This window comes from Canariomyces notabilis (genome assembly GCF_033297395.1).
Source record: "Canariomyces notabilis strain CBS 508.74 unplaced genomic scaffold N656scaffold_16, whole genome shotgun sequence".
In the NCBI taxonomy this organism is placed as follows: domain Eukaryota; kingdom Fungi; phylum Ascomycota; class Sordariomycetes; order Sordariales; family Chaetomiaceae; genus Canariomyces; species Canariomyces notabilis.
Genome location: NW_027041838.1, coordinates 10894 through 28425, shown reverse-complemented (window position 1 = coordinate 28425; position 17532 = coordinate 10894). Strand labels below are relative to the sequence as shown.

Genomic DNA, 17532 nt, shown 5'->3' with positions numbered 1-17532 from the left:
GTCGCCTACCTCCCGCCCCTTGTATAGCAGCAAGCTCGGCGAACCACGAGGGAGAGCGGCAGAGGCAACCGCTTCGCCCCAGTCTGCCGCTGCGAGGTGAGACACACGAGACCCTTCCATGCATCCGTATCCCCAACTCTTTTTTTGCCCTGTCCCAAACCTCGCGCAACGTCTTCCCCGCCGACAAAGACCGTCATTTTCCAACCTTGTAGCTTTTTCTTTCCATTCGCTTTGTTCTGCTGCAGCTTCCTTGCATTGTGTCTGATGCCGCACCGTTCCTTTCCCACCTGCAGCGACGGGGTCGCGGAAACCGACATCTGAACATCGACTGACGGCGCGCACAGACAGCCTCCGGTGCAGCAGAAGGCGTGGACCTCAAACAGAAATCCCATCACCGGTCGGCCGCAAATTCCACAGAACAAGCAGTCGCAATCCGTGATTAGTTCCCTCCGCGAGGTCAGTTTCCGGTCCTTGTTATTCAGTTGCGTTTCCCTGTCTGCCCAATTCCCTGCCGTCAGGGTGGGCAAAAAGTTTGGGAAACCAGTCACAGTTCTCTCGTCCCTTCGGCTGGCGTCAATGCCTGCCCAGTATTCCATTGCTTCCAATATCGAACTCCAGCTCATCAATGTCAACACAGGGCCAGCGGGTGCGCATTATTCTCACCTCTGGTGACGAATTCGAGGGCACCTTTTCAAACGGCCCCGAGCCGACTAGTTGCCGCCTCACCATGGTGCAGCAGAAGAAGCTTGCGAACTCTGCCGACATCGCCAACGGCCCTGCTAGAAGAGAGCAGCCCGCCATGACATTCCAACGGAAAGATATCGCGGATGCTCGCGTGGTCTCTGGTAACACTGCTAAGAATGACGGAAGGACCACAAACGGTATATATTCATATGCCTAGCCTTATCGTCATTAGGCTCACGAAGATTGACGTGTTTATCCTAGGCAACCGGTCCTCTTTCCGGACCGATACTGCAATTTCCAGTTCGCGGCCTGGTACAGAGCGGGCTTTGAAAGCATGGGTTCCCGACGCGGGCTTCGAGGTTGATGGCGCCCTGGAAAAGTCCCCCAGCGCTGGCCCTTGGGACCAGTTTGCCGAGAACGAGCGTCTCTTTGGTTTGAAAACAGACTACGACGAAAACATATACACAACGGCGATTGACAAAAGCCATCCTCTGTATAAGGAACGCCTGGCAGCTGCGGAGAAGAAAGCCCGCGAAATCGAGCGAAGCGTCGCTACCACAGCCCATGTCGCTGAGGAGCGTGTTATGGATTTTGTTGGTGGGGATGATCACAGGGATGAGGAAGACAAGTAGGTAGCCTTCTTTCGGGCTTTTGAGTATTGAACTAACCGTCTCCTAGATACAGTGGTGTGCGTCGCCAGGATTTCCCACCTCTGACGAGTCGTGAAAACAAGTATACACCCCCGGCTCGGCGTGCTCCTACGGGCCAGGCCACTGTCAAAGGTGCCCCTGTCGATCCTGCTATCATCTCATCCCAGTTGAAGGGTGCCCCACCTGCGAAGCAATTGTCGCCAAATGCAGCGGAAGCAAAGAACGTCGGTACAGCGGACAAACCAAGCACGCCAGTTATAGACAAGCAAGCAGAGCCCAAAGTGAACCCCAAGGCAACCGAGCCTCAAGCCGCTGATGGCAAAGTGGATACCTCCTCGAACGCAAAGAACGGCGATAACAAAGATGCGGCACCCAAGGATGCTGCGCACAAGGATGTGGCTCAACCTCCGCGGCCACCGGCAGCCACAGCCCGCGTTGTTTCGCATGTCAAGACGGGTGCCCCCCCTAGCGCAGCCCTTACGGTCGAACGGGACGTGCTAGTCTCGTTCAAGTCATTTGCTTCGACTCAGAGAACGCTGGCTGAAAGAACGAAGACGACCAAAGCCAAGGCCGACAAGGAAGTCAAGATGACCGAACTGAAGAAGTTTGCCGAAACCTTCAAGCTCTCCACACCCGTTCCCAAGGATCTGATTTCCATCATAGCCAAGGATCCTATCAAACAGAAGCAGATCCAGGAGAAAGCGCTCCAGAACGCCGAGGAGATGGCCAGGCAGAGGGCGGCCGCCGAGGCGGCGGCCAAGGAAAAGGAAGCTGCAGCGGCGAAGGAGAGCCAGGCCAAGGCAGCTGCCGAACAATCGGGCGCCTCGGCGGCGGCGGGAACAGCCGATGCCCGCGCCGGCTCCCGCCCAACGGCGCCGCAACATTCAGGCGCGCCGGCGGGAATGCCCGGTCGTCACCCCGGAAATCGTTCATCATACAACCCACCGCACTATCAGCAATATAATAGAAATAACCGCCCTCAACCCCATATGGCCCCCCAGAACCAGCAGACAGGAAATTTGGCCCAGCGGCTTCAAAAGCTGCAGCAAAGCCATTTGGCCCCCCACGGAGCACCTGATATGCGACTCCCGCCTACTGGCCCTGCCAACACTGCTGATCCAAGCTTTGGACGCCGTATCAGCGGTGTTCCGCCCCCGTATTTGGCCCCAAAGTTGAACCCCAACAGCCATGAGTTCAGGCCCAATGCATTTGCTCAGCCGTTCAACCCCGCCATTCCGAGTCAAGGTTCCAGCCCCCGCTCATCCGTCAACAACATCGTCGAGACGCCTATCCCCCCTCCCCCTGCCAAGGGACAGCTGATCCGACGCAAGACAATGAAGGTGGATATCAAGAAATGCTTCATCTTGTCGCACATCGAGAGCATACAGCCACCGCAGAACCGACACTGGGATGAAAATGACGGGCTCAGACCCTCCTTCGACACGCTGCCCACGTGGCGACAGCTCCAGGAAGAAACAGAGGCGCCGGACTCGACCATGCACTTGACTTACAAGGAGTACTTCGAGAGGCTGCCACTCTCGGCCGCCGCAGTCGCCACTCCCAACCCGACCCACGTTATGCCACAAATCGCGCATCAGCACCAGCTTCCCTTCCACTTGCAGCACGGTGCACAGAACCTGCCACCTAGGCAATCACCCCATATGCCTCCGATGCAGATGCACACGGGCCAGCACGGGCACGCTCCGCATGTGCCATTCACCAACCCGGACGATCATAGGATGATGCACTCCAGCTCGGCACAGTCATTCGCGTCCCCAAGGATGGCACAGGTGCCAATGGCTTATCCGCCAGCTATGAACGCCCCTGCGCAAATGCCGTACGGCCAACCAGTCATGCAGCCGTACGTGAATCCTACTCAGATGGGCCAGTTCCGTAGCTTCTCGAACAACCCACAATACATACCTCAACAACCCCACCACATGGCCGCGCCGATGATGGTTCAACCACAGTTTATTTCCGGCCCCAATGGAATGGTTGCGGCGGGACCGATGTATCCCGGCGCCCACCCACAATTCATACCCGCCGGCGCTGTTCCTGGACCGCAGCCGATGGCTGGCTCCAACGGATTCCCTAGCCCTGGCCGGGCGGCGGCGCCGATGATGGTGCACCAAGGCTCACATCAGGGCTCACACCAAGGACAACAGGCAGTGTACGCAATGAGTCCCGGAATGGGCTATCAGCAGCCGGCATATGCACCACAGCAAGCCCATGCCAAATTCTCGGGTCAGCGGCCCTAGTGAACACACACATTACTGTGGACTCGACCATATATGACGTCTGCGTAGTGAGCCAAGTCTGTTGACAGCCCGCTTTTCCAAGCTTGACAACGACCCATGCCGGGCTCCCCCGTTTGTTCTGTCGACAAAGAAAATGAGCTCCTTTCTGCGAAGAAAACTAAACGAAAAGACCTGGTCCGAGGCGCAGTGTTTCACCACGGCTGTCATATGTAGGCGGGGTGGGAGGGAGGGAGGGAAGATCCATCATGACTAGCTTTGCTCTTTTACCAACATGGCATGGCTTTTTTTTGTTATTACGCTCACGGCTACCCGCATTCTATCGTCCACTCGGACAGACGGGAGCTGTGTCGATAGCGTTCAGGAGTGGGAAGCAAGCATCGTCTGTGCTGTGTGTTGGGTGCTTCTCACGCCGATTCCGATATGACAGCCTTTCCTCGGAGAGGTGGGAGCCCTGGAAGCTCTGGTCAACTGAAGGCGGCGCGGGCATACACGGGGAGTGTTGAGTTTGAAGGGATGGACAGAGGTTATCGGAGTGTGTGGTCGGAGTTGCGGGTAGCAAGTTGGGTGTAAGGGGGGGGCAGCTCGAGGTCGAGGTTGAGTATAAGTCGGCGAGTGAGCGGGGGGGGGGGGGGGGGACAAAGGCAACCAAAGCATCGAAATAGGTCCCCCGTGCCATGCCACATATCCCATGGCATGGATCATGGACGCCATGCCATGGTATTGCGAAGATGTATTTACACGAGCAGCAGCTTGGCAGCATTGCAGACGGACAGACAGACAAATAGGCAGACAGGCAGACAGGCAGACAGACAGCGGAAGAAAAAACGCCCATATGCCCTACCCTCGCGCCTCCCATTGTGGGCCTCTCTGGGTGGGCTAGAGGGCGGTTTGGAGCTTGAAGTTGCAGAATGTTAGGGCTCTGCTCGGCGAGAAGGTCTTGGCTCTGATGTGCTACCGAAATGCAGCATAGATCCTCCTAAGTCGTTCCAAGCTGCTATCTATAGTGTACTACTCTACTCTGTCCCTGTCCGTTCCTGTTTGGTGTTTTTGTTTCCTTCCTTTTTTGTCTCCTGACCGCCACACGCATACATATGGATTGGATACCCGAAGCACGGGCAGAGCTGTTGTCGTGTCTTGTCGTCGTGTATGTATGTATATCCTTCTGGGTTTCAGTTTCAGTTTTTCCATCCGAGGCATGAAGATGAGTCCTGGAGAGGAAATGAGATGGCAAGTTGTCGGTGGCTGTGTTACATGAACGTGCCGATTGGCCAATGACGGCATATTCCTCCTTCGCCTACGCTACAGTAGCTGCCTAACAAAATTCCCTTACACATGCCTAGAGACTTTGTACGTATGATGGTCTGCGACAGAGATCTGCTCATGCTCGGCCTTACTGTGGATTTTTAAATGAGCTGTTGCTCTCTTTGTTGTGAACCTTTGGCGGAGGCAACGTTGCGCGTTTACGTATCTGAATCCACGTCCACGGTGGTGGCAAAGCCGCATTCAATGCATTAGGGTACAGCATCGGTACAGGAGTGTTATGCGTAGCCTGGCAGTGGAGTTTGGACTTCCCAACGGTAGATTTTTGAAGAACATACCTTATCCACCGGCGCAAACTTCGTGAACTTGGCGGGTGGCGTGCGGTCGGTGAGACGTCTAGTTAGTACTCGAGGTACTGAAGATAAATCTACTTGCGGCCGCTTCACATCTCGGCTGGGTTGCGGAATGCTCATTGTTCGCGGGGGATGGAGACCATCAGGGGTTGGCTGGTTGTGGCGATTCCTCCGGGATGAGGTGAAGGCGGCGGCTTCACCTCGGTCTGGACGGGATCAAGGGGTGCCCGCCGAGGCCCAGAAGGGCCGACAGGACGAAGGGTTGAAGACTTGCCCGCCGGACAACAAAATCACCGTGGGCAAAGCATAGAAATGTTAGTGTATTGTACGCTAGACTGCTCGGAGAAGGATCTGCACCGGATATAGCCCAAGTGGTAGTATGTTGGCCCGTTGGTAGGAGAAGATGCGTATGCAAGGCACCAAAGGATCTCTCCTGGATCGTGCCACCCAAGATGTAATTGTTACTAGCACCTTGTGTGCCTGACGTCGTGATGCCGAGCCCGTTGGTCTTAACAACCGCCGGCAAGGCTGGCAGCTGGCAGCTGGCAGCGCGGCATGATACTCGCTCCTTCACGGACTTGTGGTCTGGTTTATTAGGGTATCTGGGGTATGTATCTCCGAATTCAGCACAAGACCCATCCGGCCTGATTTTGGGTGTAGCTGATGGGGGCTGAGGCCACTGAAGCAACGCCTCACTCGCCATGCTTCCACGTTGGGCACGCAGGGGCCAGAAAGTGGCATGCGCCTCGCAGAGGTAACCGTCCGATGTAAAGGGGGCCTGGGGTTGGCTAACCACCTGGAGTCCTGGACAGAATGCTGCATGTATGTATGTACAGAGGATTTCAGGTCAGAACGACACACACGTGTCCTACGGATTCAGGATCCAGAGTAAAAGGTTCTTATTTTGCTTTTTCCTTCATTTCGCCTTGTTCTAATCCTTCCTTCATGCCCTGTTTTTGTTCTGCTTTGGTTAGTTCCAATATCCGAACGAATCGGCCCAACTGCTACAAGTAGGAATCACGTATGACTTCGCTGTTGGAGGCGTCGTCATGGGCCCCAGTCAGCTTTGCCAACAACATGGCGGACGCCCAGGCAAGGCGCTCTTCCTGATTCCGCTTGTTCAGCCTGGGCTGATGCCGGACAGCGATGGAGGTGTAATGATAATTATAAGAGGTGTAAGATACATAAGTTTAGCATTCAGATGGCAGACATTGCTCGCAACGGGAGAGCACCGGCAAATCGGAGGTCAGGGCTTTTTATGGGTCGGATAAACCCGGTGAGGAACAATGTGCGACTTGCCCTGTCTTGACTATTTTGGCAAATGGTGCTGCGGGTTGCAGAGACCGCAGGATTAGAAAAAAAATATCACTCTTGATTTTTGCCGCAATTGGCTCAAGCTCTCATCAGTTTCTCCAAGCCAGCTGTGCAGCACAGTTATTAGTCAAGTGGGCTCACAATCAGGCGAATTCACAGTGGTGTTGTCCTGTGGGATGCCGAATCGAATGACCATCGCGAGCGGCTTGTACTAGGTAATTACTTTACTGGCCTGTTCGGGAGAGTATGAACCTGGGGAATGGGTTTCTCGGACATTCATCAGAGCGTCATATCGTGAAGCGACTGGATGGCACAAGACGGCCCAGCCTGTGACAGGAACTTTTGAAGGCAACCTCTCGAAATCCATCACTACGTAACGTTGAATGCCGAACCTGGTCAGTGGTCCGGTCCGAGGTTGACAGCCGCGCAAAAAGGCCGCTACTGTACTCCCATTCGGAGCCGCGGCAGGCAGGGGCCATGTGCAGTCTGCGAATCGAGCAAACACTAGGATCGCCACTGACCTGGTTTGTTTCTTTGGCTGGGCTTGGCCGGATGGAAGTCCATATTGAATATCGAATGCTTGAGTGCATGGAAAGCGGCCATTGGAACGGCCCTTCCAGGATCCAGCAGGTGGCACATCGGGCCTGCCGCTGAGGGTCCATTCTGGGCTAACGTTAGGCTGGGCGCAGGTGGAGATGCCCAATGCGCAAGCAAAAGGGGGCGGTGTTTCAAGTTCATGCTGTCAACCAGTCGGGCGGCTGCGACTGGGTTCCCCAGGATCTGTCCCTAACCACGCAAGAGCTCCTTGCGTGCTGGGCCAATCAACCCTGGTCAGGCCTTTCCCGTTTGCCAGGAACCGGAGGCATATCATTGGTCCATGGTTTCTGCACCCCTGGCATGAAAGCGATCGGGCAGCCGCCCCTTGACTTTTTCCCTCTGTTCTCTGCTCAGGGTTGCTTTCCCTTTTCGGCGATTCCACCTTGAAGTCTCTGACGTGCGTTCTTTCGATCTGTGATTTGCCCATCGATGGGAAAAAACGGATCGGAGGCACTTGCAGGAAAGAGGCCACGGAAAGCCAAGCCCCAGCAAGGGACCTGACAGCTGCCCCACCTAAAAGTGCCGACTGCCAGCGAGATGCAGTGACTGGCAAGCCATTGCATGTCACGCCAGCGTTTTCTTTGTCTCACCGATCACCGCTCCTCGTCCAAGAGCACAAATGTCAGATGGAACATAGGAATTTTAGGGAGATTGGTATCTCACTATGCCTCTAGCAGAAATCCCCTGTCTAAGATAGCTGGCTGTGCATTCATTTGCAATCAAACTTTCAGTTTTAACAAGATACTGCAATTACACCATCCTGTTTGACTTGCCACAGTGGAGGATTAGAGGTCGAAGAACCTTCAGTGAGGGGGCCATGGCGGGGGGATCTTGACAATCAGGCAATGCAGCCAGGAACACCGAGAGCACGAACCCTGCCGTGCCTGCGAACAGGTGAACGTCAATGCTCTGGGCGCCTCCGGAGAACCCATGTGCCTGGCCAGCTGGCGGGCTGTGGGCCAGGAGCCCTCCCTTTCACGGCTCTATCCCCTGTCAAAGTCATCCCTCCTTTTTGCGGCTTTGCCCCCCTCCCTACCAGTTGGCTTACCCACAACAGCTATGGGACGCTTGGGACGAAGAAACCCAGACCCACCCAGCCGCTGTCGAAACAAGCGATCGCTTCCCGGCTCACATCCAATCGTTAAGGGATGAACGGCTAAAGCAGAAACATAAAGAGTGGCGCCCCCCCTTTGTGCTCCGTCGTTTTATTCTGTTCTTCTCTCACCACGGCATCGCGCCTCTGTCTTTCCTTCAATCCAGAGTCAGCCCAGGGCTACATTGTTCTTCTTTTTTGCTTCACCTTGTTCCAACTTCCATCCGGTCCCTCGGAACAGTCTTTTCCCAATTAGAGCCCGGTGCTTCGACATTGCGACAAGAGTTATTGTTCGCTACACAGAACAAAGCAAACAAGTCACGGACGGACAATAGCGACAATCGCCTTTTCCATTCACAAAACAAAGCCCATTCAGTCCTTCATCGACTCATCGAGCAGTGCTCAGCTTGAAAAAGACCGAATCCCTCCGGTCCATTTCGCGACAACTTCGCTCCTTCAAAACCAAGCAAACCAAAACTCGCCAAACCGGCACTCTGAGCGCGATTCGCCAATCACAAAAATCCACAACAAACCGACAAGATGTTCTCTAAAGGGTTCACCGCGGCCACCCTGGCCACTCTTCTCGCTGGTGGCCAGCTTGCGTCAGCTCACATGGAGATCAAGGAGCCGGCTCCCTTCCGGTCAAAGTTCAACCCCAATGTGGGCCCCGAAAAAGTTGACTACACCAACACGGCGCCGCTCGCCGGCGACGGGTCCAACTACCCTTGCAAGGGTTACCACAAGACTGATCTTGGCAACAAGGAAGGCAAGCCCACCGCCACCTATGCTCCCGGCCAGTCTTACACGTTCGAGGTCACTGGCGGTGCTGCCCACAACGGAGGCTCTTGCCAGGTTAGCTTGAGCTTCGACCAGGGCAAAACCTTCACTGTCATCCAGTCCATCATCGGCGGCTGCCCCCTGTCGTCCACCTACCCTTTCACTATTCCCGCTGATGCCCCCGAGGGCGAGGCCATCTGGGCATGGACCTGGAGCAACTTTTCCGGTAACCGCGAGCAATACATGAACTGTGCCGCAGTTATGATTAGCGGCAGCGCCAAGAAGCGAGATGCCAGCAAGAGGCGCGAGGCCATCAAGGCTAGCAAGCGTGCCGAGGCATTCTCAGCGCTTCCTCAGGTCTTCGTCGCCAACATCGGCAACGACTGCAGAACCACCGAGGGCACTAACGTGGTCTTCCCGAACCCCGGCCCGAATGTCATCAACAACGGCGGCCCCCAGGCCCCGCCCGAAGGCAACTGCGGTCCTGTTGCTGCTAATCCGCTTCCTTCTCCTTCTTCTGGCAACGGAGGCGGCTCGTCGCCCAGCTCGACGCCCAGCTCGACACCCAGCTCGACCAAGGTGGCTCCTAGCTCAACCGCAGGGGCTTCGCTCCCCACCGCAGGGCCTGTTGAGCCTCCCAAGGTGACCGATATTCCTGGGTATGTTGAATCTCGATTGTGTCTGAGGCCGAGATTGGCGACTGCTGAGCGTTTGACGACCATTGTACCCATATCAAACCCCACCAAACTCACCACAATCGTCCCAATCCCCAATCCCACTAAGCTCACCACAATCATCCCAATCCCCAACCCTACCCAACTAACCGACATCCCCATTCCCGTCGTCACAACCACGGTCACGGTGACGGTTCTGCCCGGCCCTCAAAGACCCTCCACTCTAAGCACCATCAAAATCTTGGCACCCCTTGCTCCTATCCCTACGTAAAGAATGCTGTCTTGATATGGATTTATGCTGACCATCTTCTCTAGTGGCGTCTTCCTCACCACCCCATCTGAGAGCTCGACTTCGACTACTGTGAGCCCCCCGGCCGCCACCGGCGGCGCTGGCTCCGGCTCCGGCTCCGGCTCCGGCTCTGGCTCTGGTTCCGGCTCTGGCTCCGGCTCTGGCTCTGGCGCCGGTGGGTACGCTGTCGGCACGGCCTGCTCGTCCGAGGGTGCGTGGAACTGCATCGGCGGCAACGCTTTCCAGCGTTGCGCCAGTGGTGCGTGGTCGGCGGTCATGCAGATGGCTGCCGGCACCACCTGCCAATCCGGTGAGGCCGAGTCACTCAAGATGGTCACCAGCAAGCTCCGTACGCGGAGGCGACAGGGCTCTCGGATCCAGCTCTGAGCAACACCAATAGAGACAAGGGGAAAGCCTGTTTTGCACTTCTTCTGAAACGGTCTGCCTGGGCTTGGTCGGATGGATAGCACTGGACTGTCATTCCGTCTGATCCTTTCCCTGGCGAAGAAGGCCGGCTCACTTCTTTTTTCGCTTCAAGTACACATTTTTTGGCATGGTGCATCTTCTATACCCCTGTCGGCGCGTATCTCGCATCCAATGGATATGTGTCGGCATTTGATGTCACTCGTTCATTGATTACATAGGGAAGGCAATTATCTTCTGACACATGCTCTGGCGTTATACCGGTGGTTATTCTCCTCACGATTGTGTCTTGTTTGTATGTAACAGTAGCAAGGACAACGTGGGGGCGCTCTGGCATTCGCTTTTAGAGGGAAAAAAAAGGGGGCCTTGGCAGGCTGGGTAGCACTGGGAACACGAAGGAATGACCATTGAAGATCATGATCTTGCGGTGACATGTGATTGTGTGATGGTTGTTCAAGCGGTAACGCAGTTGATTCTTCACTGACTTGCCAGTGTCTTAACATGCACCAAACCTTTTGGCTTGTCCTGAGGGATGACGTAGGATATGTTTTTCGGGCTGAGCCGGGTTAAGGAGTTCTCACAAAAGGGGTTCCATTGTTCGTTGTTGAGCCTACCGGTACCTCGACTTCTCTTTGACGTCGTCATGTCGGTTATACAATAATGCCTTAACGTATCCAGGCCTTACACAGTCCTCTCTTGCCAGCCTGTTACTGTACTCTCCGAGTCACGCGGGGGTACACCCGGAAAACACAGGTCCCAAGGCGGCCAGTTTGTGCCAGCAGGGGAGTGGTGGAAAGCCCAGGTTTGGCGTCGAGATGGTTAGTTTGCTCATTCACAAGTGGAAGGCGTTCTCTTAGGAAGGGCTGTATTTTATTCATTGTTGGAAGAATGCATTGTACTGTACTTGTACAATGTACCAGTACAAAGGGGATTATGATGGGGCAGGAGCGGTGAACTGCTCTGAGTTTATAAGTCAAGTCCAGCTTCCTACTTTTACCCCCCCGGCTAGAGTGAAGTGAAGTGAAGTGAAGTGAGATGGCCGAGCGGTTAGGGACTCACCTCCCGCCGCCTCTACCTTATCAAGCAACGAGTTCGAACGCGGGTCCTGCTCCACTCTTGTTCCCCTTGGTGTTAACGTGCAAAGCAATGGCGTCTCCTGCTGGAGAATCTCCCGTCAGTATTGCTTGGTTAAGCTGGGTACCTTCAAAATTGCCAATCCGGGGTAGGAAGGTCTGTATCGACGGCAGTATTGTCGAGGTTGAGAGGGACGGTTGGATGCCCGTGGCGAAGGAGCCGACCGAGACAGTAAGGGTGATGGGCGACCAGCACCGGCAGGGTTCAAAACACCGTGGTTCAAGCTGATAGGCACATCACGGTCTATATGGGGCCCCGACCAGCACACGAAACAGGTGGAAGGCCCTATCTTCGTCAGGACGGTACTGTCCTTGGGCCCAATGGTCCAGTCACGATACAGCTGGGACAATATCCTGCGACCCAGTTAGGCCCGGCGAGGAAAAGGTAGCCGAAGAGTTTTGGCTAGTAAGGGACACCTAGGAGGTCACCACTAGCGCTTGATTCTCCCATTACCTCTCAAGGAGTTATTCAATGTCATAGAAGCGGAAACCCAAGCGCAAAATTGGCTGCGGAGGAAGGTTTGAGAGTGTCATACTACTGCGGGTGTCTGATCTGGGGATTATACATAGATAGTGACACATTCAAGTCGAAACAGTCTCTCTCAAATATAACAGGAGCGCTTCGTCCTGGAGATGGGTTTCTCGAATTCAAGATAATCTGGGTACATTGAAGCACAGTGAATGAAGTGAACTGAAGTGAAGTGGTCGAGCTGCAGAGCAAGACGCAAAAGACAATTCATTTTCGACTCCAAACACCATACTACCTAAACTATGGCAAAGCCGTCAAGCAAATCTAATCCCCCCGCACAAAATGTACCTCAACTCATTCCCGTCCACGTACTCTACCCAGGTAGGTCATTATTCGCGGGTAGCTTCGATGGCCTCCCCCAGGACGCGTAAGCCCTCCTCAATCTCCTCCTTGCTGATCAACAAGCTCGGCACGAACCGCAGCGTGTTGGTGCCGGCCGTGATGATGAGCACGCCCCTTTCACGGGCGGCCTTGATGATCCTGGCCGGGTCCTCGGTGAGCTGCAGGCCGAGGATGAGCCCGCGACCGCGCACCTGGCGGATCAGGTTCGGGTATTGGCTCTGCAGCATCGCAAACCCGTCCCGGAACAGCCCCTCCTTTTCCAGCACCGCTTCCTGCAGCTCTGGCTCGGCCAGGCGCGAGACAATGTGGTGCGCCAGCCGGCAGGCGAGCGGGTTCCCGCCAAAGGTGGTGCCGTGGTCGCCGACCTTGATCTTGTCGGCCACGTGCGCGTTGACGATGGTCGCGCCGATGGGGAAGCCGTTGCCCAGCGCCTTGGCCGTGGTCAAGATGTCCGGGTGCGCCTCTTTGGGTAGGTGGCTGTGGGCCCAGAAGGTGCCCGTGCGGGACAGGCCGCACTGGATCTCGTCGTAGTGCAGTAGGGCGCCGACCTTGCGGCAGCGGGCGGCGAGTTCGACGAGGAATTCTTCATCGGCCACTTGCACCCCACCCTCGCCTTGGATGGGCTCGACGATGACGGAGCACGTCTCCGGCGTGATTAGCTCCTTCAGCGACTCGATGTCGTTGTAGACGCCGACCTTGAAGCCGGGAACCATGGGCGAGAAGGGCGCTTGGTACTTTGGGTTTGGCGTCGCGCTGAGCGCCCCCATCGTGCGGCCGTGGAAGGCGTTGCCGAAGCACACGATCTCGTGTTTCGCCCCTGACGGGTCGAGGACCTTGCCGACTTTGCGGGCGAACTTGATGCCCGCTTCGTTGGCTTCGCTGCCCGAGTTGCAGACAAATACGGCAGTTGCGTCATGCATGCCGCCTGAGGCAACGGTCTTTTCAATGAGCAGCTTGGAAAGGGCGCCTGTCCAGGGGTTGTAGTAGAGGTTTGAGGCGTGCATAAGGGTCTTGGCCTGATAGGGGGTAGATTGAAAGAGGTCAGCAAAAACGGGTATCTTATGCTGGGCTTGAAAAAGAGGTGAGTCACCTGCTGCGCGATCAGCTTGGACAGCTCGGGATTGCAGTGACCGAGCGAGTTGACGGCAATGCCGGCAGTGAGGTCGAGATATTTTCGGTTCTCAATGTCCCAGAGATACGAGCCCTCGCCGTTGACGAATACTGGGGGCGGGCGCGCGTACGTAGCCACCATGAATGGCGCATGGTCGCGAACGAGGGCGGCGCTGGCCGAGTCCTCTGCCGGATCAGGGTTCGGCAAGGCCGCATCCCTCTGAATCTGAGCGCTGGTCACCCGGACGGACGCAGCGCTAGATGTCGGCACGGCAACGGCCTGGGAGTAGAGCCGGGCGCCCGCGGGACGAGCTGCAGAGGCGGCGAGCCGCAAGGAAGCTCGGAAGGCCATGGTCGGGGGGAGTGCGATAGCAGGCCTGGAGAGTAGACTCGAACCCAGTCAAGCTGACAGATGCAAAGGGAGCGGGAGAAAGAGGGTTCAGAAACGACGGCCGAACTGAACAATTGAACTTGGAGCGGCCTGCCAGGACCAGCACTCCCTTGACCCTTAATCCGCCAGCAATTGCAGCAGCACCCAATGCGTGGAAACGTCTCGTGCAGCGCTTGACATCCTCGCCAAAAGAAGAGTCATTCTCAAAATCTCACAAACGGATCCCGAGAGCGATGTCGGCAGTTCGAATTCAGCCCCACCTTGTTTATCGATAAGAGCCCCTGTCAAGGACTCATGGCTCTTGAAGTTCTAGGGTCTGATCGAGGTGTTCACAGGGACGAACACAGCAAAGTTAGGAATCCAAGATGAAGGAATTACAATCAGACTTCTATCCTTGAATCCGATTGCATCTGGGATTGAGAGCCTCACAAGGCTGACAAGGTGAGAATCTTAACGCACCAGATCATCAAATCGCCACCTCAGCATCTCTATTCGAACGATTTATCCGTATTCTAAAGCTCTACGAAGAATCTTCGTACGAACAACGAGGCTAACTGTAAGAAATCCCCAAGCGCAATTCATACCGACTACACCGGCTAGATGCATCTGTAGATTCATCAGTCATGATAGACATGCAATGCGGAGCGTCAGCAGCTGCCGACCGCCCGGCATCTCGAGGCTCAGCGTCGCCTCCTCCTCCTCCATGCCCACCTTATGCGTCTTGCCCGCCTGGGTGAGCCCCCCTTTCCCCGGCAGCTTGACGACAATGACATTTGCCTGGCGCGCTGCTTTAGCAGACAGCGTGAGTCTTGCCAGTTTTGCCCTGGAGAGAATGCTTCTCCCTCTGTAACACACATGGTCAGCCTCAATCTTGCTCCCCTGTACGGTGCTGGGAACGGAAGCACAGGACATCCTTACCCGGTATTTGGGATGGTTGTGCGTCGACTTGCCACTGGCCGTGTGGTGCTTGTGGATGAACTCTTGCTGCTTCTTGATGCTCTCCCGGTCCATGTTCTCGAGCAGTTGCTGGCTGAGCTTGATGTCGGCGATGAGGGCGTCGCAGCGGTTCCGAGTGAAATCCTCGCGCACCACCACGCGGAGCATCTTCAGGTTGTTGGTGTGCGGCGCCATCGTGTACGCCGGCACGACCCACCCCCGGACGCGCAGCTGATGGGCGAGCGCGAACTCGTCGTAGTTGCGGTCTTGCTGCGGCGGCAGGCGGAAGGCAACGAGCGGCAGACCCTCGCCCGACTTCTTGGACATGATGATGAAACCGAGTGCTTGGAGCGAATCCGAGAGGTAGTCGGCTGTCCGTGTCAGGTTGCTCATGATGGCCCTGTACCCGTGCTTGCCGAGGCGGATGAGCTGGTAATACTGGCCAATCACCTGGCTGGCGCCCTTGCTGAAGTTCAGCGTGAACGAAGCTTGATCGGCGCCCAGGTAGTTGATGTTGAAGACGAGCTCCTGCGGGAGATACTCGGCGCTTCGCCAGACAACCCAGCCAACGCCAGGATAGACGAGACCGTACTGTGACCCACGTTAGCCAAGGCCTGGCAGCGGGATCCCATGTACAAAGTAGCTAACCTTGTGTCCAGATACGTTGATCGAGACTACATGCTCCAGTCTAAAGTCCCACTCAAGATCAGGGACAACAAAAGGCGCCACGAAGCCACCGCTGGCAGCGTCGACATGGATGGGCGTGTCGAGACCCCTCTCGGTCAGCAGGTCGTTGACAGCCTTGACATCTTCATATTCACCCGTGTAGGTAGTGCCCAAGATGGCGCAGATTCCGATCGTGTTCTCGTCGACTAGATCGACCGTCTGTTTCGGGTCAATCACGTAGCGATCCTCGGCGCAGTAAACGAGCTTCTCCTCGACCTCAAAGTAGCGGGCCGCCTTCTCCCAGCACACTTGCACCGCCGAGGACATGACAATGTTGGGTCTGTCGCAGGGCTTGCCCTCGGCCATTCTCCTGTTCTTCCAGCGCTTCTTCATAGCCAGGACGGCGAGCATGATGGCCTCAGAGCTGCCAACGCACGATGTGCCGATGCCTCCAACCGAGTCGTCAGCGCCTACCGGAGCATGGAAGAGGCGGCCAATCATGGACACGCAGCGGTTCTGGATGTCGGCCGACTGGGGGTACTCCTCGTAGTCTATGAAGTTCTTAGAGAAGGACTCGGCCATCAGCTTCTCGGCTTCTTCTTCCTGCATACCGGGTTAGCGAGGGGTTCAGGGTCAAGTTGCTGGCTGAGGGCTAGCACACCATGTACGTCGTGACAAAAGAAGCCAGGCTATATTGAGCGAGGACTGGGTCAGCACCAGACACCAGGGAAGGCAGTGGACTACTCACTTCAGCATAGGGTTCCCGTCCAGACTCAGTTCATCCTTGATCATGCGGTAGGCAACCTCCTTGGGCATCTCTTTCTCGGGCATCTCATGGCGGGGGAGATCGGCAGCAGCAAATCTGGAGCCGTAGACGCTTGTGGTGAAGTTGTCCTCATCATTGATGAGCTGAAGGTGGACTTTCTTGACAGTCTCGACGAGCTTGTCATTCACCTCGCTCTCATCGGGAATAGTCGAGAGGTGCACCATTGTTGAAAGGCCAACGGGTACGAGCCACACACAGACAGAAGGTTGGTGTGGAGCAACAAAGAGCAAGAGAGAGCAGTGACAGAGTCCTCGTTTGACGCGTTGTTATTGTTTTTATATCTGAGACGACAGGGTACCTTTCTATCTGTAACCTACGTTGGTTGTCAGCTTCTGGAAGTCGCACAGGCGTGGGAGGCTTTTGTGTTGGGCATCTCATGATCTCCTGGTGGGGGTCAGCGGACGGAAATTGGACAAACACTTACTGGCTCGAGAAAGAACCACTTGGATGAAGCCAATCTCTCAGAAACACGAGAAAGCCTGGGAGGTGAAATGAAACCGAGGAGTTGGGATTCGGAAGGAGCGGAGAGCACCTACTGGAAAGAGGGGTTCGTTTGGGCAGGCTGCCTCTCAGAGAGGTAGTGTAACAGTTTACATGTAGCAGCTTCGGGCTGTTGTCCACGTAAGGCTGCCCAAACGAGCGGCGAGCTGCTAGTACAGGTAAGGAATGGCCTTGCAGATGTGCCATGCAAACTGCGATCAAGGTCCTGGGAACCTCCTCAATGGAATTGTCGGTTGAGGCCTGGCGGCAACCCCTGCCAAGCTTACTTACCGGCGCCATTCAAAGGCAGCCGGCACACCTGGAACTTGATCCATATCCCCCGGTGTTGCAAGGCGGAGCCATTGCGGATTCACCCTGCCGAGTTTATGCGGAATCTCGATGGCAACTTGGAAGTTAGAGAATGTAAGAGTGTTTGCGATGGATATGCTCCGGAAATACTTCAACCATGACATCATTTGTGGTCCCTGGTTCCTGCCATCCCAGCCAAACGCAGCCCTAATCCATTTCAGAAGCACCATGGAAGCAAGGCATCACTCAAATCAAATACTTGATTTGAATGGCTGTATTTGAACTTGATTTGACTGACCCGCTGGATATTTGAACTTGAACTTGATTTATTCAAATATTTGCAAATATTTGAACCAACCTATATATAACCCTAACCCTGGTCAAACCGCGCCCACACACCTCTCTTCCAGACCTACCTTACCTACCTTCCAACTGCTC

At 55.5% G+C, this 17532-nt stretch overlaps 5 protein-coding genes across 5 annotated transcripts; 2 read left to right on the top strand and 3 right to left on the bottom strand.

Moving 5' to 3' along the window:
* Nucleotides 1-625: 625 nt before the first annotated feature.
* Nucleotides 626-3592, top strand: N656DRAFT_799332 (uncharacterized protein; the record flags this gene model as incomplete). Its single annotated transcript, XM_064817857.1, has 3 exons — nt 626-881; nt 946-1312; nt 1363-3592. 3 exons carry the CDS (start codon nt 626-628, stop codon nt 3590-3592), a joined length of 2853 nt encoding a protein of 950 aa, XP_064668597.1.
* A 1332-nt stretch (nt 3593-4924) lies between these two features.
* On the bottom strand, nt 4925-5624 carry N656DRAFT_780814 (uncharacterized protein). The gene has a single exon (XM_064815452.1). It carries the CDS (start codon nt 5323-5325, stop codon nt 5131-5133), a length of 195 nt encoding a protein of 64 aa, XP_064668596.1. The 5' UTR covers nt 5326-5624; the 3' UTR covers nt 4925-5130.
* Nucleotides 5625-8749: 3125 nt separating this feature from the next.
* N656DRAFT_712450 (lytic polysaccharide monooxygenase) lies at nt 8750-10336 on the top strand (the record flags this gene model as incomplete). Its single annotated transcript, XM_064811813.1, has 2 exons — nt 8750-9645; nt 9976-10336. 2 exons carry the CDS (start codon nt 8750-8752, stop codon nt 10334-10336), a joined length of 1257 nt encoding a protein of 418 aa, XP_064668595.1.
* A 1800-nt stretch (nt 10337-12136) lies between these two features.
* N656DRAFT_846251 (acetylornithine and succinylornithine aminotransferase) lies at nt 12137-14076 on the bottom strand. The gene is made up of 2 exons (XM_064819228.1): nt 13467-14076; nt 12137-13392 (listed from the first exon to the last, which is right to left on the bottom strand). The coding sequence occupies exons 1-2, from the start codon at nt 13836-13838 to the stop codon at nt 12364-12366; spliced, it is 1401 nt and encodes a 466-aa protein (XP_064668594.1). The 5' UTR covers nt 13839-14076; the 3' UTR covers nt 12137-12363.
* A 591-nt stretch (nt 14077-14667) lies between these two features.
* Nucleotides 14668-16469, bottom strand: N656DRAFT_712571 (glutamate decarboxylase; the record flags this gene model as incomplete). Its single annotated transcript, XM_064811827.1, has 5 exons — nt 14668-14721; nt 14796-15404; nt 15462-16082; nt 16141-16168; nt 16228-16469. The coding sequence occupies 5 exons, from the start codon at nt 16467-16469 to the stop codon at nt 14668-14670; spliced, it is 1554 nt and encodes a 517-aa protein (XP_064668593.1).
* Nucleotides 16470-17532: the final 1063 nt, after the last annotated feature.

Bases quoted from the DNA above. Each gene is read 5' to 3' on its own strand.
- N656DRAFT_780814 (XM_064815452.1), bottom strand. From the start codon at position 5,325: ATGAGCATTCCGCAACCCAGCCGAGATGTGAAGCGGCCGCAAGTAGAT.
- N656DRAFT_846251 (XM_064819228.1), bottom strand. From the start codon at position 13,838: ATGGCCTTCCGAGCTTCCTTGCGGCTCGCCGCCTCTGCAGCTCGTCCC. The intron at 13,393-13,466 runs GTGACTCACCTC...ACCCCCTATCAG, and splicing joins CCAAGCTGATCGCGCAGCAG to GCCAAGACCCTTATGCACGC.